General features: G+C 53.1%; 2 protein-coding genes across 11 annotated transcripts; both read right to left on the reverse strand.

Annotated features, from left to right (window-relative positions):
- Positions 1 to 7: 7 nt before the first annotated feature.
- On the reverse strand, positions 8 to 7,035 carry CCDC28B (coiled-coil domain containing 28B). 9 transcript variants are annotated; one of them, XM_073792896.1, is made up of 6 exons: positions 4,538 to 4,818; positions 3,096 to 3,283; positions 1,788 to 1,954; positions 1,473 to 1,689; positions 1,227 to 1,249; positions 8 to 438 (listed from the first exon to the last, which is right to left on the reverse strand). In XM_073792896.1, exons 2-6 carry the CDS (start codon positions 3,257 to 3,259, stop codon positions 8 to 10), a joined length of 1,002 nt encoding a protein of 333 aa, XP_073648997.1. In that variant the 5' UTR covers positions 3,260 to 3,283; positions 4,538 to 4,818. The 9 variants fall into 9 exon arrangements, with proteins under 9 accessions (XP_073648997.1, XP_073648996.1, XP_073648999.1 ...); XM_073792895.1 differs by lacking the exon at positions 4,538 to 4,818 and adding an exon at positions 4,317 to 4,531; XM_073792898.1 differs by lacking the exon at positions 3,096 to 3,283 and having other exon boundaries at positions 4,538 to 7,035.
- A 137-nt stretch (positions 7,036 to 7,172) lies between these two features.
- On the reverse strand, positions 7,173 to 20,862 carry TXLNA (taxilin alpha). 2 transcript variants are annotated; one of them, XM_019938233.3, is made up of 11 exons: positions 20,421 to 20,862; positions 19,675 to 19,884; positions 18,274 to 18,612; positions 16,866 to 16,957; positions 16,103 to 16,273; positions 14,508 to 14,702; positions 12,615 to 12,734; positions 12,305 to 12,379; positions 11,698 to 11,790; positions 11,287 to 11,382; positions 7,173 to 10,546 (listed from the first exon to the last, which is right to left on the reverse strand). In XM_019938233.3, the coding sequence occupies exons 2-11, from the start codon at positions 19,850 to 19,852 to the stop codon at positions 10,220 to 10,222; spliced, it is 1,686 nt and encodes a 561-aa protein (XP_019793792.1). In that variant the 5' UTR covers positions 19,853 to 19,884; positions 20,421 to 20,862; the 3' UTR covers positions 7,173 to 10,219. The 2 variants fall into 2 exon arrangements, with proteins under 2 accessions (XP_019793792.1, XP_073648905.1); XM_073792804.1 differs by lacking the exon at positions 20,421 to 20,862 and having other exon boundaries at positions 19,675 to 20,156.
- Between the last annotated feature and the right edge of the window lie 677 nt (positions 20,863 to 21,539).

The following is a 21,539-nucleotide window of genomic DNA, read 5'->3' on the forward strand; positions in this document are numbered from 1 at the left end:
GGCCTGCTCAGGCCCCGCCCCACCGTCTCCATGGCAACCTTTTTGGCTCCTGCCCTGGGGCTGGACGCCAACTGGCACCTGTCCCCAACTCCCACTCCCAGAGCAGCACAGGGGAGTCCAGCCCCGCGAGCGGGACCTCCCAAACCAGAAGTTTGTTGCAAAGGGGCGTTCCCGCGAGAGCTGGGGCCCGGGCGCCCCTGCCGAGTAAAGGCGCGAGGAGGGGAGGGAGGACACAGAGCCGCTTTCTTTCTTTATGGTTTAATTCCATCCAATGCCCCCCTCCCCCATAGCACCTGGGGGGGCCGCGGAACACCCAATCGAGTCCGTAAAAAGTCACAGTTTGAAGGGAATGAGAAGGGGCGGTCTGAGCCTGGGTCCGACACCTACACAGCTGACGGCTCCTCAGGCTCGGCGTTCTCAGCCAGGTGCAGCTTCTGTCTGTGCCTGTCAAGGATTGTGATGCTCTGGACCCGGGTCCTTGCAGCCCTATTTTCCCAACCTGCACAGGCTCAGTTTCCCCGACTGCGCAAAAGGGCGGGGGCCAGGGACTCTGGGGTGCTCCGTGGTCTGGGGTTGCAGTCCTCACCTGTCCTTCTTGCTAGGTGCCTTACCCCCTTCGCTTTTGCTTTAGATCATGCAGGAGCGTGCACCCGCACTACTTCTGATAGAACTAGATGCGGAGATAATTTAAGTCAGTAAAAAGAATTGTTCAGTGCTGAAAGAATAGGAAGACATCAGACAAGCTTTGCCATGGATTGGTGTCGGCTAAAGTACTTGCTAAGATTTTTTTTTTTTTTTTTTTTTTGTGGCCTCTCCCGTGGCGGAGCACAGGCTCCGGACGCGCAGGCTCAGCAGCCATGGCTCACGGGCCCAGCCGCTCCGCGGCATGTGGGATCTTCCCGAACCAGGGCACGAACCCGTGTCCCCTGCATCGGCAGGCGGACTCTCAACCACTGCGCCACCAGGGAAGCCCCTTGCAAAGATTTTGATAAGCAAGTAAAACATATTCCCTGCAACCACCTTTCTTTCTCCTAATATTTGGGGAATTCTTTCTGCACCCTCTACCTGGGTAGGGGGAATTTGTGGCTAATTCTGTAGGACTGAAAGGGGTGAGGATGTTGGTTATCTGTAAAGATTCCTGCAGGGTGGTGGGGAGGCCGAAGCTGATTTTATCTCTGGGAGGCGTGCACACACTTACACACTGTCAAGTCCCCTTGAAAGGATACATAGAATTACTGAGATCTTCCAGCTGTCAACAGAGAGAGAAAGGGAAGTTTTTGTAAGGAGGGGCACCTGGTCAAACTCCAGATGCTCTGGGGTTCATCTTCTGGTGGGGGGTTGAGAGGCCCAGAGCTTTGGGCTCCATGCACCCCCAGCTTCTCACCCAGGGGCCAGGAATGGTCTTAGAAGCATGTACCCCTCCACACACCCTCTGGTGCCCCCAGGAACTGAAGCACCCAGCCCTGACCCACATTGCTAAGCAGCTGGTCCAGGTTGCGGTCAGCCATCGTCTTCTTCTGCTCCTCAGGTAGCCCCTCAGTGACCCCGTCCTCCTCCTCCTCCTCCTCCTCCTCCTCCTCTCCACACACGTCCAGGCTGAAGTGCAGCCGGGCCAGCTTCTCCTGCATCTCCCGCACGTGTTCCAACTGCTCAAAGGAGCATTCCTTTCCTGGACAACACCTGTCAGCTCTGGGAGCAAGCTTGGGACCCTGGTCCCAGCCACGCCCCAGATACCCAGTCCTCCAGCCCCACCTACATGCCCTCTAAGCCCCGCCCCCAGGACTCACCGAAGGCCTGCAGCCGGCCTGAGTGGAAATCATTGAGCAGGTTCAGCAGCCCACCTTCCATCTCATAGACATCGGTCACCTCGGTCAGGAACGAGTGCTGCAGGGGGGTGCCTGCAGAGCCACCCCCACCTCCTGCCAGCACTGGGCGGCATTTCTCCTTGCTGACCCTGGGTGGGTGGGCATGGCCATGGTCACAGGGTGAGTGGCAGCCAGGTAACCCCAGGTCTTCTGTGCCATCTGTCTATGCACTAATTCACCCTTCTATCCACCCACCAATGTAAATGGATGTTTCGCCCGGTTCTGGGCACCGGGATGGGTAAAGGGAAGGGAGTGGGTGAAGAAGGGTGAGGGTGAGAAGTCAAAAGAAGTCTTTTTCTGCCAGTGATACATCCAGAACCATGCCTGGAATGGGGCTCCTGGGTTCCAGTCTGAGCACCTCACTCATTCTTCCTGTGACCCTGGGTGAATCACTTGTCCTCACCGGTCCTCAGTGAACTTGGGGATAGTTACTCCCTTATTACCATGAAAGCCATCTTACCTCTTCCAAAAATATCTTTCTGCCCCTCTTGTTTGTAAAAACCTTTTCTTTGAATTTTCCATTGCCCTCGGGATAACACTGAATGATCTTTCCAGCTTGGCCCCACTGCCTCTCCAGTTGTGTCTCCTATTATCCCTGCCCCAGCCCTGAGCTTCAGCTACCCCGACTTGGCCATCTCCCAACATGCCTCTCAGGCAGGTGGTGCCAAAGGCACAGGGAAACACAGTAATCAGAGAAAGAACGCATGGGTAGTGGAAACAAACACAGACACTATAGGGTAGGAGGCAAATTTTCAATCATTAAAAAAATTAAGCGGAGAATTCAAATTGTTTACCCAAGTATCCCCTCACCATTTCCTACCCCATGACAATCCAGGACCACCAAATCACCTGTGGTTCCTGGAACCTTCCAGGCAATATTTTCCTACCATACTTCTGCCAGGCAAGCCCCTCAGCTTAGAACATTGTCCCTCTCCAGTGTGCCCAACAGCCTTCTCTGACTCACTTCCTGGAAGTTTGCTCACTCCCTGCGCTGAGGTGCATCATCATACTGTGTGATCCCCGTGACCCACCTGGCCTTTTCCCAACACACTTGAGAGTAGGAACTGGGTCTGAGTTCTCAGGGGCCGGTGGGGGGTGGGAGGAGCCCCAGGGAAGGCATGGATTACTGCTTAGTAACGGTAGGCTAAGGCCCCCTTTACCTTCCTGCCCACAGGGCTCAGCCCAGAGTTAGGGTCCCTCCCTCCTTGCCCTCTTCCCTTCTGTACCCACCTCTTGAACTTGGCCCGCTGCTTGGGGGATGGCAGATGAGGGAGTCCCAGGGCCAAGGAGCCGCTGTGGCTGGTGGGCACTGGGACCCTGCGTAGTGTGCCTGGGGGCTGGGCTGGCTGGGTCAGGCAGGGCTTGGGACTCCTTTTCTTCTTCTTGTCCTCCATTGGATGCTGGCTAGGCCTCAGGCCCTGGGAGGGAGGCAGTCCCACTGAGATAGTGAGGGGCAAAGCCATCCCTCCACCTAGCAATCCCTGAGAGCTGCAAAGGATGGCCCCCAGACCTTCCTAACTCTCCCCTCAGCTGCCCAGTATGGGCAAGGCCAGGTGCCAGCACCTACTGCTGGGGTCACAGATGTGTATTTGAAGGAACTTCTGTGGCCCACCCCAGGTCCTCCTTGCCTTCCAGTTTTAGCCTGAAAACCTAGGCCCTGCCTCAAAGGGCTGGACCAGACACTATTTTCCTGCTGCTGCTGCTCCTGGGGTTTCCTGTCCCTGTAGCTGCGGGGGCGGAGCTGGCAGAGGAAATGGAGGGGGAGACAGGGTGGATGTGAGCTGGCAGGAGCCCGGCTGAGGATTACGAGTGTCTTAACTCGGCTCCGTTCTATTTATCAACTGCCTGGACAGACGCTGACAAACCTCAGCATGGAAGGTGACAGAGATGTGGATGGGATCACCTGGGAAGACCCCGGTGTGAGGCAGTAACCCACTGAGGATGGGCAGCAATGGCAGAAGCCGTGGCACGCTGGCAGGGCTCAGTGTGGTTTCCCCGCACTGGCATCCCTCCTCTTCCACCCCGCCCCCAATGGCAAACACCAGGAGACTCCCAGAAGTTCCCTGGGACAGACTTCCAGCCGCTTCACCCTCCCCAGTCAGGAAGTCCCCGCTTGGCTTCAGCTGCAGCCAGAGAGGGCCGCGTGGTCGGGCACGTAGCAGGCAGCCTGGGCCTCCAACAAAGGCTGCGCCCGAGGCTGGCACCGCTGGATCTCCCGCCCGGCCCCGCCCCTTCAGCCCCGGGTCCGCGGAGGCCGCCCCCCAGATGGAGGTCTGAAGACCCTTTACGGGGTTTCCTCAAGCTGCTTACTCCCAGTTTCCACCACCAAGCCCGACTCCGCACTCTGGGATGGCGGTGGCGCTGGGGGCATAAGCATTTAAATTGTACGAGGCTGGCTGGCACTGGTGTGGGACAGCGGTGGTGGAGGGGAGGCAGAAGCGCGTCAAATACCTGGCTCAGCAGCAGCTTGGTTCAATTAAGGACTCGATAGAGAAACTGCAGCGGGAGCCTCGGCTCCCCAGGAATGGCTGGGGGCGACCTGGGATCTATTTCCCACAATCTCCAAAGCCGTGTGCCAAATGGATCGCTCATCTCGGGAGCCAGGATCCGAAATGGAGCATCAGACCCGCGTCATTGAGCCTCTGCACCCACTCCCGAAGTGGGTAACTGACCTGGAGGTTTGGGGTCTGGAGTGATGCTTCCGTGGGGGTTCCCTCCGCCCTCCGCAGCACTCTCCAACTCGGGAACGGAAAGGGTGGAAGCTGAGCTCGCAAGAGGCAATTTGCATTTAAAGAGAAAGTGACCTTTTTTAGAGTGGGATGGAGTAAGATGGGAGGAACATCCCCACATTTATTAAGCTGTCCCTTTCACTCGACTTTACCTCTCCAGCTGAGCTAAGGTGATGACATTGGTTGTGTGATGGCAATCTAAAAAAAAAAACGCTTTCACTTTCCTATCAGTTTTGGAGAGAAGTTACAGTCCCTTACCAAATGGTGGCAGCTTTGTCAGAAATGGAGGGGAGGAGGAGGTGGGGGGTAGAGAATGAATGAATATATATATATATATATATATCATATAAGAAGCACAAGAAGCAGCAGCAGCAGCAGGAAAAAACTGCAAGAGACGACAACCATCTTTCAAATGAGTCCCGGTCCCCTATTAAGCATTTTACGTGCATTTAATCCTCATAACAACCCTGAAGGAAGGTAGTCATTTTACTGAAAATCAACAATAGTCTTTTTTTAAAAATATATTTATTTATTTGGCTGCACCCGGTCTTCATTGCGACATGCGGGATTTTCAGTTGCGGTATGCAAACTCTAGTTGTGTCACACGGGATCTAGTTCCCTGATTACAGACCAAACCCGGGCCCCCCACGCTGGGAGCCGCTGAACCACCATGTAAGTCCCAACAGTAGTCTTCTGAGGTAACACCATTCCCCCACAGCACCCAGACACTCTTTGCTGGTAGGTGGTGAGGGCTGTATTCAGTCACTCATGAAATGACAAGACCAAGCCGACCCTCTCCCCACACCCAGGCCTAGGGGCCACGTGTGGGGAGCATCAGGTTAGAGCAAAACCAGTGTGATTACCCAGCGCTTGACACCAGCCCCCAGGCGGGAAACTTATGTGCCTGATGGGAGGCTGACCCAGCGCTGCTGGTGCCACCCCAGGAGGCCAGACCAATGGGGCAGCTAACAAAAGACCTGGCAGAGGCTCCCAGCTCAGGTCCCCAGAGAAGCATCTGATGCAACAGGAGGCTGCCCTGTAGTCTCAGATAACTGCCCGGGGCCAGCGCACAGTGACCCTACCTACCTTCCCCTCCCACTGGCCAGGAGCAGAGCCTCCCTGGGCCCAGGCCTCCCCGAGTTCCAGAGGGCTGGGCACTCTTTCCAAAGGCACCTGAACAGGGCTCTTTCCCAGATGCTTCCAACACCTAGACTGCTCCAGAAGGGGAGACATTACTTTGGGACTTCCACAACCAGGGGTCTGAGGGAGGGGTCTGTGTAGGTAGGCAGAGGGGACAGCTGGAAGTCCCTCTCCTCCCCTACCAGGGCTGCTAGAGAGTGGCACAAAGGCTCCTCCAGGAAAGTGGCAGAGAGTCCAGGAGCACCTCTAGGGTGAAGTTATTCTCAGAGCTGCTTTAATCTGGAGCTCCAAGAATTGTGGCAGTCTCCCTGGACCCCCTCCAAAGGATATTTAACTGGAACCAACCCATGTGGCTGGCACAGAAACGTATCAACCCATCAGGATCCTGGCCTGAAGGGGCAGAGGTTTTGTGGGGGTTGTCACAGCCAGCGTGGAAATGTCTGCCTGTGGAGGCCTGGAGGGAAATGCAGTTTGCCTCTGCCATTTGGGGGGCATTCATATATAATCCTTTGAGCCAGATCAGCCAAGGGAGGGCAGAGAACAGGGTGCTGGGTGAGGCCACCAGTAGGATGTCTCCCTTATAGGAGTCTCAACTTTTACACCTAGCCTTGGGGTGGGTGAACAGGAGTTAGAAACAGCCCATTCTTAAGGACTACGTGCAGTTTGGGTCTTGTCATGGAATGACAAGGAAAGGAATCAAAGGGACCTGGAGGTTCCTGTGTATTCCCTTGGGTGGGCCAGTGCCAAAAGGATGCTATGCATGGCAGACAGCCCCCAGTGGCAGTGATGACAGTGTCCCCTCATCTTAATTTGGGCCCCCATTGGCCTATGCCCAACTCTCTGGTCTCCTTGCTTTTTGTCTTCCTCATGGACTCGACCGATTTCCTATCTAAACAACTTAGGCGGTTGCCCGTGTCTCCTGGATCTAGCACGAATTCCTTAACCTGGCACACAGGCTCGTGATTTGGCCCCTGCCTCATCTCCCACCAACCTCCTGTGCACCTGCATTGTCAACCACTTCCTCACTAAATGTCAAACTTCCACTTGCCCTTTGGGTCCTAAGGACCTTCCAGGATCCAGTTCTATCCCCTTGCTGAAGGGAACAGGACCTCTCCCATGCTCCCATATCACAACCAACCTTTCTGTATCTAAAACCACCTTTCCCCGTCACTAGCCTGTAAACCCTCAGGGAACAAGGACAATTCTTTTTTTGACAGGGACAACTTTTGATTGAGAAAAATCATATATATATGATGAGCATCACACCAACTTTGCCAAGGGCTCCACTCAGGCAGCTGAAGTGTATTTGCTAGTGTCCTGAGCCTGCGGTGACTGTTGGAAGGCAGAGCCAGAGACTTCGTAGCAGATGTGGACACATCAGTGTGGCTGGATGGACCCAAAAGCAGCAAATGACCACGAAGGTCAGGAGAGAAAAAAGTTAAGGCAACAGACTCTTTATTTAATGTGGTTTTAAAATACATCAAAATCAAGTCCCTGGCTGTTGTGAATACCAAACAGAGACAAAAAAAGGCCGTCAGCACAGCTTCAAACAAATCTGGACAGCCAGGTTGGGCCATAAGGGAAGCAGTTACAGGGACAGAAGGCAGCACCCTTCCCCCAGGCGGGTGCCTGGATGTCCCTAGGATGACCTCCTCTGTGCTGTGCAAGGTGGGAGGGCTGGAGCAGCAGCTGGAGAACCAACTCAGCAGGCCTCGGCCCTCCCCCATAGACACCAGGGCAGCTCCACTGGCCTTTTGGTCAGCCCTCCGAAGGGCCACCAGGGTGGGGGTGGAGGAGGGGAAATAACCATTTTTACAGACATAACATTCTCTTATAGAAAGTGCCTGAGCGCAGCCCATGGTCCAAAAACCTCACGGAAAACAAAATTTTTTAAAAGTGCTGCTGACACCTCTCAGAATCTGGTGTACATGAAGCTCTCAGCTGGACAAGACCCTGAGCACAAATTACTGTCAGCAGAGCCTCACCTGCTGTGGTCCCCTGGAGGAAAAACTAGCAATCTAAGAAACCAACACAGCTCTTGGTCCTAAAACTGAGGTCATGGGCATGAGACCTGCCCCAGGGAGGAAGGAACTGGTCTTCACTCATGGATAGGTCACCTCTTCATCTGGCCCAGGACCCTGGCCGGTATGGGCAGCACCCAGAAACCTGGGCTGACTTTGGGAAGCAGAGCAAGCAGAGCAGCTGTAGTGATCGGTTAAGATTTGGTCAACGAACAGGAAGAAGAATGGGGTCCCCAATTATAGCCTAGCCTGGATGCCTAGAGACAGGCGGCTGGAGGTGAGAGCAGAGGTTCTACCCTGCACAGCTGGGGCCACCTTGCTCACTGTAGATCCTCAGCAGCTAGACTTGGTTTCCGAGGGCTATAATTCCCCACACCACACTGGGCTCCAACAGTCCCCTCCCCACCAACACTATGGGCTTTAAGAGGTAGCTGAAGTGGGGCAGGCAATCATGTGGGTCACTGCAGGCCTTCCTGCTTGTTTTGAAGGGGGCAGGCAGAAACTTCTGTCTCTTCTCTGTACTTTCTTAGCTCAGCAAACCCCGTATGGGGTTGGCAGCTCTTATGTTCCTCAGCAGAGCAGTATCTCAGCCAGGGAAGGCAAATAGGTCTCAACACTCATACTGGTTGCTGGGGGAATCTTGAGAAATGATATACCAGGGATTTAGCAGGGAATACTCCGAAGCAGATTAGTGGTACCTACCATGGGGGGAAGAGGGGAAATGCTGTGCCATTCATTTGCCATCTCTGGTCTAAGTCCTAACATAATTCAGGAGTACTTAGCACTCTTCATGAACCTAATTATCTGAGGGATTTAAGTTAAGGGCTGAAAAGAGCGGGCTATTTGTGGAAGATGAAGGGACTTATAAGATAATGAATTAACTTCAAGGAAATACAGCAAGAAGCAAAAACTCAACCCTCCGATCCATCTTGGTCTGTGGCTCCCTCAGCTATACTGAAGCTGAGGCCCAGCTGGAGATGGGGTTATAGGACCCCAAACGCAGCGTAGCCCTGCTTCCTGACCCAAGACTCATTCTGCTGTTCCAGAACATTGTTCTGTACAAAGATTGACTAATACACTGGCAAGTTTGCCACCAGCAGGACTTTCAGAGTATAGAGTAGCATGTATGAGGGGTGGGAGTGGTGGAGCTAGAGAGGAAAACACACACAACTATCTGCAGCCATTCTGTGGACTTCTGGGGCTCAGTCAATGGCTGAGTCGCATTCTTACCCATTAGCTGTCAGATAAGAGCTGGGGGCTCCCACACAGGAAGAAATGGGATGTCAAGGGGGACATATCACAGCTCTTACTACTTGGGCAACAAAATCACGGCAAACCTCAAAAGAATGCACATTGGTGGTGTGGGTGCAGGAAGCAGAAACAGACTCATGAGGCCAAAGGGACAGCTGGACCCGGGGCCCGGCAACTGCTGCATGGAGACAGTGGTGGTGGCATCAGCAGTGGCCTCCCGGGATTGTAAGCTTGTGACAAAGCCATCAGAAGCCCTTTCCTTTCTCTCACTATAAACAAACAATCTGACTTCATCAAGCAGGAATCCTGAGCACCAACATGGCAAAGGTGCCAGGTGTGGTGGTGAGGGGGTGGGGCACTGGAGGCCAGGAACCCAGGCACCACCACCATAGCACCCCTTCTTCCTCAGAAGATCCTCAAAACAAACACTGTCATGTGCAAAACCGAAACAAAACCAAGGCAAACAGAACAAAACCCAAAAACCTTCAGAAAGAATCCTTTTGGTGATCTCGTCAATCATTTGTGCAGGCTACAGAGGCACCTGTGAATGATAAGGCTACTGCGAAGCATCATTGGCCTGGTCCTGGCACTACCGGAGCGCAGGGGAAGCTGAGGGGCTCCCTACCAGCACATCATCCCGCACAGAACATGCTCCAGGTCCCTTGTCCTAGGTAGGGAAGCAGTCTAATCACTGGCTCTGAGTGCCTTGTCAATGCTCTGCCTGGCGACCCCTTTTCCAGATTAAGAGAAGCAAAGGAGCTTCCAGGAGAGCTAGGAGAGCCAGAGCTGCCCAAGTCCCACTAACAGGAGAACACAGTCATGGCCTGGGTGTGTCACCTGTCATGAGCCCTGAAGGTAGCAGGGAGGGAGGGGCTGAGCCTCAAATTGGGCAGGGAAACGCTCAAATCACTTCTCCTGCCAACTTACTGTGACGGCAGCCACAGACGACAACTCCGCTTTAAGACTCTTCAGCTCACAGAAGAGCCACTGACTTCATCTGTACACACCCCCACCTCTGATGCAAGCCCGTTTTACACTTACAGATATAAATGTATGAGGCCTTGCACATATGCCATATGTACGTAAAACTGACCCACAAAATCCAAAACTGCAAAGAGTCAGATGGCAGCCAGGTCACAGCACCCTGGGCCTCAGCGGCGGGAGCCTCACATGGGCCAGGCCTGGCTGGGCTGCTCGCTCCCTTCCCAGCTCCCTAGGCAGTGATGGAGGCGGGTTCCTGGGGCCCAGTTTGGCCTGATGCTTCCATGCTCGGTGCTCCGGGGCAGCAAGGAGCTTCTGTGACCCTTGGGGAGCTAGGTGCTTGGACCCTGGGCCCCTCGCCACCCTGTTCCTTGGAGGTATTGGCAGCCTCTGGCCTTCGCTCAGGGCCGCTGTCAGTGAGGGGAGCCTGGCCCCCAGCACTTAGGTCCTGCACCCTCTTGTTCAGGTCATTGCGCTCTGACTGCAGTGCCCGACACAGCTTCTCCAGCCGCTGTATTTTGACCTGCAGGCCCTCCAGCTCTTTGTCCCGGAGTGTTTTCTAGGGAGAGACATAGGGCCTTCAGTTCCATGTCATCAACGCCCCACCCAACACTGCCACTTGGTAGAAAACATTCACACTTTAACAACGCTGGGCACCGATCAGAGTAAAAAAGCTGGCCGCTTTCAAGTAAAACAGCATAAAACAGCCCTGGTTTATGCTGAGACTTGGCTGTCGGTTGGGGGCAGTGTGGTGTAGAGAAGGGGCATGGCTTGGAGACAATGGATTCCTCTGTTTATCCACCAGATGGCCTTAGCAAAGTACTTGGCTTTTGAGCCTACTGCCTTATCTGTTATACTGGACTACTAATGTCACCCTCACAGATCTCAAGAGAGCTCAATGAACCGGCACATCTAAACACTCAGCAGGGTCTGGCACACAGCAGCCTCTCCGTCAATTAGTTATTTTCTCCTCCTACATCTCAAGCCACAAAATCAAATTATCTGGGCAGTTCTGCAGCTGCATGCAAGCTATGCGCATCACTGGCACCCCTTGTTTTTTCTGCTCCTTTCCTCCTTTCTTCCATCTGCTCTCTTTGCTTCCCCTACAGACCTATCACTAAGCTCACCACCTCCCTCGGGGAGACAGCCGACAGTGCCTCTGGACTTGGATGGACATGTATGTGAATCCCAGCTCCACCTCATGGCAGCTGCATCACTTCTCGGTACAATGTACAGGAAAGGGCCCAGTACTCAAGAGCCGCACACCCCCAGCCCAGATGCAGGTCACACTCAGCCCACCTCCTCGGCCATCTCAAGCAAGGCCTTGTTGCTGCTCTCCCACCGGGACCGGTACATGGTGGTTTCTTTTTCCAGCTTCTTGATCTTCTTAGTCATCTGGGTTATGTGACACATAAAAGGAAATGGTCAGGGGTCCAGGCTGTCTGTGCATCTGTGTCTCCAAAGTGGGGAACGATCCCAAGGGGGCAAGGTATTACTGGGCGCAGTCAGTGCCCTCTGTGCCACCCCAGGGTGTCTCCAGTTAAATACAGCCCACCCAGACCCTACTTATGGTCTCAATCACACTATTACTGTAAACAGCTCCCCGTGAAGCACTCCAGGGAGGGGGCTTCCTGAAGGCAGGCCCAGTGTTCAACTCTGAATGAAGCTGCTTATGCCCCTGCAGCCACACCCAGTCTGGACCACTGTTACCTTTTCCATCTCTTGTTTGAACGTGGTGAACACCTCACTGCTTTTGGAAAGAGTGTTCTGGAACTCTTCAAACTTCTCCGTGTATAGGGCAAGCTGGGTGAGAAAGAAGCCCACAGGTAAGACTGGGTTTCTCTGGAGGGCACTTCTGGTCAACACACTCAGACTCACCCTTGGCCCTCTGACCCAACAACTCTCTTGAGATACCAGTTTTCTTTAAAACAAAACAAAAACCATATATTTGGAAGGATATAATCTAAAATGTTAAGCCTAAAAAGTAGGATTTGGGGGTGACTTGTATTTTCTTTTATGTTTGTTTTCAAACTTTTCTTCCAGAATGAAGTCTAACTAATGTAACTGAAATCACCCATTCCGTCCCCACCTCCTCAACAGCAGCACAACAATTCTGACTAGGAGCCGAGTACTTCGAGCTCACCTAGCCACCTGGTCACCACCACACAGGTGCTGGGAGGGTCCGGGGAGAACAAAGTCTTAGGAAGGTCACACGGGAGTCAAGGTGGTCCTAGAATGAGGGTTCCATTTCCCTCCCCACAGGATGGGGCTCAGCGTGGGGACCACGAAGGCACAGGGGGAGGCTATACAGTCTCACCTGCTGTTTCAGGTGGGTCTCCTGCTGCTTCATCAGCTCGCACATCCTCTGCGACTCCACAGCCTCTTTGAGGAGCTATTTCCGAGACAGGACCCCAGATCCCATCAGAAGCCCCCAGAGGCTACGTCTGGATTTTCTTCGCCACACGCACCATAACCCATCAAGGCTTCCTGCTCTCAGACTGGTGTCTGAGGAAGCAGTGCCCTGGTCTGACCAGACAGCAACCTCTCCCGTACAAACTTGACTATAAGCTGAGCCAGAACCCAACCTGCCTCCTCCCAGACCCCCACCCCTGGGGCCTGAGCCTCACAAAATCCTTCTCCCGCTGGTGCCTCTCCTCTGCCTCCTTCAGCATCTCCTGGGCCTGCTGGAGCTTGGCGTCCACCAGCTGCTGCTGTAGGTCCTTGTGTTTGAAGACTTTGTCAATGTGCTGCAGGAAAGCATCATGAGAGGGGTCCATCTGTCAGGAGCTCCCTTTCTCAGGGAGACCCAGGGGCTGCAGGGATGCCCCATGTGCAGAGACCAGGGCACTGCCAGCCTACCACCTCAGTCTGACATGTTGGACTCCCACGTGTCCCATAGGATGTGGGACCCAAGTCCCTGGAAGGTCTACTGCCCAACCTCACCTTGTGTCTTTCCCACTGAGTCACTCTAGAGTGAGCACAGGGGTTTAAGGATGAGATCAGCTCCCAGGAAGCCAAGTAATAAAAATACTCCAATCTCTAGCCTTAAGAAAGATTACGTACTCCATTGGACTGAGAACCCTTACTTCTGGAGCCCAACTCCCTTGTAAATGAGAAGAAAGGGCAAACACGACTTCTCTACCAACATAACAGCTTAGCTCAGTTGGCAGAGATCTGCTGTATCTGTAGGTGAAGATCAGATGTGTGGATCCCAAGGAATGGCTGTCCTGACTGCTGGAGGAGCCCCGGGAACTGGGACCAGGTGAGAAAACAGTGATGGAGAGGTGGTGATGAACGTGAGTGCTACTTCAAAGGTCAAAGCAACTGAAAACAGGGAGGTGGAGAATGCGATATATTTTTTGGATGGGGGAAGAAAACGTGGCTTCGAGACACGTCTAGTTTGAGACATGATGAATTTCAGTCACCTGTGATCTACGGTTGGGAGGCTTGTGGGGCAGGATGGGAGTGCCTGAATCTGACTGGGGATGGGGTGCACCTCCACTCCCACAGGGAGAACCAGGGGGAAAGGAGAGGGAAGACGAAGAGGGGCCTCAGCTGCTTGAAGTAGGTGCCTCACTCTGGTGGCTCAGGAAGCCTCCATGTCTCTCAGTGCTGAGGGACAAGAACCAAACCAACTCCTCTCAAACCAGCCTTCATCCCAGAGGATGAAGCACAGGAAAAGAGGTGGGTCAGGGAAGGCCCCTCCAGGCCCTGCACACGTGATCACTACACTGGACTGTGAGCCCAAGAGGGCAGGGTCTTGCCCATCCCACCCACCACCACACCCACCACCACACCCCACGGTCTAGGAAGGGGCCTGGTCCAGCCCTGTAAGGTAGCTGCCAATCTCCCTGTTCACAACATTTAAGAAACAGAAGCCCAGAACGCCAAGTGACTGGCGTGTGGGGACCCAAAGAGAGGGATCTGAGCGCCTGGGGCAGCAACCAACACCAGCCAAGGGAGTGATATCCTGCCCTTTCAAGTGGCAGGGGCAGCAGAGCAGCAAGTAATCAGAGGACACAGCCCCTAGAGTCGATCACTGAACACAGTTCCAGCTCCTCAAATTCTAAAATACTCTGAAAACTGAAATTGCCCTAACCAAGCAGATAAACTTGTAAGGCTAATAAGCATTGTAAGGTTAATTATAAACCTAGGCGAGAATACTCAGAAGTTTTATTGCATAAGCATTAACATGTCTGATTTGGGGGTGCTGCCACACGGCCCTGCTGGGGGTGCTACGTAATACCCAGTCCATGAACATAACTCTAGTCTAAAATGTGGACAGTTCTAATTCCAAAAGACACCTGGCCCTACTGTTTAGGACGAGGTGCTGTGGACCCGCGATTGTGTGGCCACAGGCGAGTCTCTTCTCAACACCTCAGCTCTCATCTACATGAGGATGTACAACATCACTCCCCTCCCGAGGAAAGGAGGGAGAATGGGGGAAGGGATGAAGCCTAGAAAGCGCTGCCTGGCACCGGCATCCACCCAGAACCCACAGTCCCCTGGCGACCCCTCACCTCCTCCCGTAGCTCGTACTGCTCAATCAGCTTCTTGAGCCTCTCAGCCAGCTCCACGTTCTCCTGGCGCAGCTTGGAATTGCGCTCATTGTGCTGTTCCATCTGCAGCTGGATGTCATTCAGTGTCACCTGGAAGTGCGAGGTCACCTCCTTGCGTTTCTCCTCCTCCTCCCGGGCCCGCTGCACGCCTTCTTCCTGGGCAGAGAAGTCAGCCCCAGCTCCATCATCCACTGTCCCCTGGCCAGACTCACAGGGCTCCCCCACCAGTTCAGGTATGTTCTCTCCCAGTAGCCCTCCCTGCTTTCCAAGTGAGGAGTAGCCAGGATCCAAGAGGTCATGCAATGGGGGCTCCTAATGGACCCCTCTGTATATCGGGTGACATCGAGCCAGAGACTCCCTAGAAAAATGCAGGCATACACGTAAGTGCCTTTCTAAAGAAATCTGGATTTCCTGAGGCCTACTCTTCCAGGCCTCAGAACAGGATTTGGAAGACCTATTTGTCTCAGTTTAATGTGCTTCTATCTCTGACCCACCCCCTCTCCCCTGACCAAGTAGTTAAAATTCAGTAATTCCCAGGGTTGGCAGGGCTGTGCAGAATTAGGCACTCAGACACTGTTGGTGGGAAGGCGATCTGGCAAAATCTATTAAAATTTGCATATTCTTCGACCCAGACATTCCACTTCTGAGATTTATCCTATGGATAAATTCCATGTAATTAGCCAGGGATATATATAACAAGAATTTTCACTGTAGCTCTATACATGAAACAGTGAAAAATTGGAAACGACACAAAACACATTAACTAGGGTACTGATCAGATGCAGCATATCCATACAATGATGCTGTTAAAAAGAATGAGAGAGGCTTATAAAACTGCTAGGGAAAGATAAGGCATTGTGTAAAGTGAGAAAATGGAATAGGCTATGAAACAATACATGTATAATAATTTCATTAAAAATACTTTACGTAAGCTTTTATATGTAGACAGGAAAGTCAGAAGGCTGCACTTAGACTTACATATAAGTAGGTTTACTTCCCATTAGTTTCTGCTGGGACCGGGACCAGGGTCAAGGAGGGTGGGCAACAATTACCTTTGATTTGTTAGACTTTTGTCACCTTTGTATCTTTTACATCACATTTATATTAAATTTGTAATGTTTTAAAATAAAATACAATTGAGAAAAACAAGTTGCAAAATATATTTACTGATGCAAATTTTTAAAGAAATATAAAGGATATATATACAAGAGCTATCTGGAGATCACAGTAATGACCAGGCCTTAACCAGACTGACCCCACCCTAGGAGAAGCAGAGGTTGGAGAAAGGCCCCAGCACTCCAGACTGATGACCCTCTCCACCCTCCAGCTGCTCACCTGGGACTGCTATGGGATGGAGAAACCTAAAGCCCTGCATCCAGGTTCCTTCAACACCTTAGCCTTTATCTCATCTAATACAAGTGCATGTCAAGTGGTTACAAGTAGCTCTCTAAAGTACGGCATCATTGGGGAAATCTCTTTCTATGCCGAAAGCCTGTGCTGCTTTTAGGGGGAAAGCCACCAAAGACAAGTGAGGTCAGGGAAAGCGGCTGGCCCACCTTGAGGGAACGGTTGTGGCGCTGCAGCTCTCGGCACAGGCTCTCGAGCTTGCTGCGGGCCAGGACAGCCTTGCTGTGCTCGCCACGCAGGTGGTCCTTCTCCTGTACCAGCTGGCTCTGCTTCTTCTGCAGGAGCTTCATCTGCTTCTGGGAGTTCCGGTGCTCCTCCAGCTGGGAATGGGGATGGGGACGGCAGGTAAGAGCCCCGTGGGGACCCAGGGTCTCCTGAGCTGACCCGACTCCAGCCACCACAGCTCAGGCCGGACACTATGAGGGTGCTTCACACACTGCCCCCAATAACCCCAAGGGCCCCAGCTCAAGGATACAGAAATGGACGCTAAGGACAAGCAGAGGGGCACAGCCAGCAGATGCCAGTTTCTCTCTGAGCTTTGACTGCAGATTCAAAGCTCGCAAGACTCTCAGACCATGACATTCCCCCAACTCTCGGGACACCCATGCCCTCAGATGAGCCCACCTGCTACCCACCTCCTTATACTCAGCAACAGACCCTGGTTCACCATTTCTCTCCTCAACATGATTCCTAGAGTCAAGGTGGCCTTTTCATTATCGACAGATAATCCTTCTGGCTCCCTGGCTTCACAGACCCTCACCTCTTCCTCCGACCCTGTCCTTTCTCAGTTCAGGTCCCCTCCCATGAGCCTATTCGGCACTGTACAGGAGAAATACAATGCGACTCAGAGTAATTAAAAATGTGCTGACCTCCCAGGGCAGGGAGGGTACGAGGAGAATGGGGAGAACTGACCAGCTCAGCATACTTCTTGCACAGAGCCGCGAGCTTCTCCTCTGGGGTACTCAGCGTGTTCAACGTCTGCATCAGTAACGTGATCTCCTTTCCTGCAAAGCACAGGGAGCAAAGGCATGTACCCCCTTCTCTGGGGGCCCCCCCTTCAGGTCTGGGCCCACTCTTCTGCCTTAAGGTAGCCCTCCCCTATTCTCCAGCACCCATCACAGACGACATGCTCAATAAATACTAATTAAATGAATGACTGAGTCTCTGTCAAATCCCCGTGGTGAGCACCACGAATGGGAGAAAGAAAACTGCCTACTCTACCTACAGGTGAAAGAAAGGTGTCCCACCTGCGAAGTCAGTGCTGTTTCAATGCAAGGAAGGCCCTTCTGAAAGAGGAAGGATGCAAAAGGAACAGGTCTCCTTAAGAACACTGCACTCCAGTCAACAGAGGCAGACAAGAGTGCACTTTAAAATGACTATCCTCCCCAATTAATAAATATAGCTTTCAATATTTGATCCTAAGATTAAAATAACTAAAAAAAAAAACCCTTTAAATTAGGGCAACAGGTAGGGGGGTGGGGGAGTAGCGACTAAGACATGGGTGTAATACCACCTTTGATTCTCTGACACACACTAACCCTCCATCCCCACCCAAGTGACTCCCCCATGCCTGTGACTGAGTCAAAGAGAGGGCCACCGTACATAGCACTGTGCCAGGCTCCTGAAGTGTCAACCCCGGGAGGCTCTGAGAGATCAATGCAGAGAATGCAAATCATGGGCACACAGGCGAAAACAAATCCAACCCACAGATGGGTTCTGTTTGGCTCCTATCGTATTAGTTGCCAACTATTAAAATCTAGAGATTTCACATAGTAACTCTAGATTTCTGGCTTAAAAAAAAAAAAAAAAGCCAGCTACAATTTTTACATGCTATCAACTCACTGGGACCAGGTGGCAGTCAAGCTTTGGATAAAGGGGGCATTCTCTTGGTCTCATGGGGCCCTCTGGCTAGCTTGGTTTATTTGAATTTTCAACCCTGGTCTAGTCTAATTCTCTTATTGTGCAGAGGAGTGAAAACTAAGGACCAGAGAGGAGAAACGTCTTGCCCAAGGTCACACAGCAAATTAGAAATGGTGCTGGCGGGCACAGACTGTCGACTCAGGACTCCTGCTTTCCATCTCTCAAAGAGAGCAGGCTGGACTTCGGTTCCTGCTTGCTCCCAAGGCCAGAAGCCCTTGTGCAGTGAACAACCTGTACACCTCTATCTATGGCACCACTGTCCCGGCTTTGATTAAACGACGTAGTTTGACAGTTCTGGAAGTAGGGTTTCCTCTGAATCCTGGCAGAGCAGGCTAGCCCAGGATGTCAGGTCCAAACTCCCTCCCCTCACCAGCCTCACAAGCAGCTGCCCTCTGCTCACCCAGACCCTTGGCTTTCTTCTTCTCCTGTGGCCTTCGGTGGTCTCGGTCTACGACCTCGTCACTTGCCCGGCTCTCGTCTGTGCCCGGCTCCCCCTTGGAAGTCTCTTTCTCACCATTGACTACTGGGGTCTCTGGCTCGGGCTCCCCATTCCTCGAGGCATAGGTCCTGGACTTCTCTGCATCTTCGGGTTCAGCTGGCTCACCCTGTGCCCCATCCTCGCCTGGGCCCCCCTGACTGTTGTCAACACAGTATGTACTGAGGATGTCTTCCAGCTGGCGGCTCAGCTCCTCAGAGACATCCTGGAGGGCCCCAGACTGAGCAGTTTTGGCTTGTGCTCCTTCAGCAGGAGAGGATGAGGGGCAGAGAGAGAAATAAGATGGTTATGCCACTGGTTGGGAGTTTTCAGGCCCAAACGTACTGGTTTGGGTTGCCTAACTTCTCTAAGGCTCAGTTTATTTCCCTGTAAAACGATGTAACTATTTCTCACTACTGCCCAACCACGCTTGTTGTGGGTATAAAAGAAATCAAGTAAGTAGACCATCCAACACACAGGGGTGGCATCATGTAGCAGGAACTCTACGTCCAGTCCATCCCCTTCTCCTCCCCGCCAATGTCACCTCTTGCCATTAAAAAAGTTTCAGGGGGCTTCCTTGGTGGTGCAGTGGTTGAGAGTCTGCCTGCCGATGCAGGGGACAAGTGTTCGTGCCCCGGTCTGGGAAGATCCCACATGCCGCAGAGCGGCTGGGCCCGTGAGCCATGGCCGCTGAGCCTGCGCGTCCGGAGCCTGTGCTCCGCAACGGGAGAGGCCACAACAGTGAGAGGTCCGCGTACCGCAAAAAAAAAAAAGTTTCAGGGAATTCCCTGGCGGTCCAGTGGTTAGGACTCCATGCTTCCACTGCAGGAGGCATGAGTTCCTGGTTGGGGAACTAGGATACTGCAAGCCGCTGGCGCCGACAAAAAAAAAAAAAAAAGTTCCAGAGGAAACACTGCTTTGGGAAAGCAAGTGTTCTCCTTACTTGCTGCAAGTAATAAATCCTTCCTTCTCTGGTGGGGAAAAAAAAGTCCCAGAAATGCCTCAAATATAAACAGCAGTTACCCACTGGTGAACGACGTGTTTGTAACCTGGATTTGCTGGTTGGGTGTCTCATTTGACTGCCAACCTGACTTGATCCTGTCAGAGCCTTCTCTCAAGAGAGTTCTGTCCCTGTGCTTAGAGTGGGAGCCTCTATCAACTCCCCAGCAGCCAGTGGGGACTGCACAGACTCAGCGCTGTCCTCCTCTCATTCTACATTTCCTCCTTGCTGGGTAAACAGTGGCCTTGGCCTCTAACTCCAGAAGCTGGACCGGCGCACCACAAACTCCTCCCCCTGCCCGCTGGAAAAGCAGAGCTGGCACACACCCTCAGCCTTCCCTGGAGCCTGGATGGTGGAACCTTCAGCTTCTGTCGCAGGAGCCGACTGGCTGGGCCGCCCCTGGGCTCCCTCGGGTCCAGCTTCCGGTTGCCCCGGGGTGTTTTTTGGGTTGGAAGTGTTGCCTGATTGCTTGGCAGCCCCATTCTTTTTGTCTTGGTTCTTCATTGTGGTTTGCAATGTTAGGTTAGGAGCAGATCCTATAGAAACAAACACACTTGCTATTTTCCAGACTTCAAAATTCTTCGCAGCCTGGATCAGAAATCCCAACACCGGGCGCGCAAAGCTTCTTGAAACAAACCGGCAGGCCTTCCCTGGAGGGAGCCAGCGGTTCTCCGTTTCCGGTCCGTCACCGGCGCCTGGTGTGCCCAGGAGCGAGGGAAGAGCGGCCTCCTTTTTCCTGAAGCCACTTCCCGGCACAACACGGTCCCCTCACCACAGGCCGCGCGCGGGATACGTTCAGGGCCCGGGACTGACGTGGCGGGACGCTGGATTCCCGGTCCTTCCCCGCCCCCCACGCCCCACGTGCCGCTCCCCCCTCAAACCCGCGCGCAGCCACCCACGCCTCGCGCGCCCTCCAGCCGCGCGCGCCGGGCGCGCGCATGCGCACAGGCCTCAGCCCTGCCCCCCGGCCCGAGCCCTAGCACGGAATCCACGCGATTCCTCGCACCGGCCAGAAGCGTCTGGGACCAGACCCTCTGGCTCGCTTCGTACCCCTAGCCGACGCTGTACGCACCTCACCGCCGACGCCCTGACGGCTTCGCCCGCTCTGCCCTCGTACCGGAAACCCTGGATAACTGCTGCCGGCAGAGCCTCCTGCTAGCGCCGCAGCCAATCAATAGCCGGCGCTCGCGCGAGGCTTGCTGGGAAAGATGAAGCGAAGGCGGCCTCCGAGGCGGGTGAGTTGGGAAGGGAGGGGAGGGAAAGGACTACGCTTCCCTCCATGCACCGGGGCTGACCCCCACTCCCAAGATGCAATAGGGTTTTAGTCCTCGGAGCCGCAGACCCAGGAGGTCCGAAAGGAGGCAGTCATTCTGCACAAATACTCACGTCAGCCTCGTTTCTGTCTCGAAGGAGCTATGATTCAGCTCCCAGAGCCTTGCGCCTGGCTGCTTTTTCCGGTACGCCTCCACCACCCCGTCCCTCCTGCTGTGAACATCTACGACTATCTAGGAACCCTGAGGACGAGGGAGAGAATACACTGGGCTGGGCATCAGCCCTGTATTCCAGTCCCAACTTCACTAATTTGCTATGTGACGGTATTCTTTTCCCTCCCAGGGCTTCAATTTCCGTATGCAAATAGAAGGTTTTAATAGTTTTTTGAACAATAGCTTTCCCCGTTCCTCGTAAATACTGTACTGTTTGTTATTGCCAATTTACAGCTGTGGACTGTAAGACAAAGGTTAGGTAACTTGTCCAAGGTCACATCGCTATTGAATGATTAGAGCAGATTCAAAGCTAGGAAGTCTGGCATCCATCTTTACTGGACTACCCTGTCTCTTACTCAGAAGAAACAACCACCACCGTAGGCTTTCCTTGAGGATGAATCAAAATAACTTGGGAAAGTAATTTATTTTTCCATCTTCATTACCAGCTTGAGCCCCTCTCTGAAAGGTGCTGAGGGGGCCCTGCAAGGGGGACTTTGGCCTCAGCAGATTCCTGAGGCTTTTCTGACTGGCCCACCCTCTACAAAGTCCCAATTGCACTGGAGCTAAAAGGGAAAAAAAAGCCAAGCTTTTCTCCAAGTGTTAAGATCACAATTCTTTTTCTGTTTGTCTATAGATAATGGAATAAAGCCCAGCAACCCATGTGCCTGGAATTTAATGCCTAAATGGTTTGTTTGGCTTCTGTTTCC

Source organism: Tursiops truncatus, chromosome 1, assembly GCF_011762595.2.
Source record: "Tursiops truncatus isolate mTurTru1 chromosome 1, mTurTru1.mat.Y, whole genome shotgun sequence".
Taxonomy (NCBI): Eukaryota; Metazoa; Chordata; class Mammalia; order Artiodactyla; family Delphinidae; genus Tursiops; species Tursiops truncatus.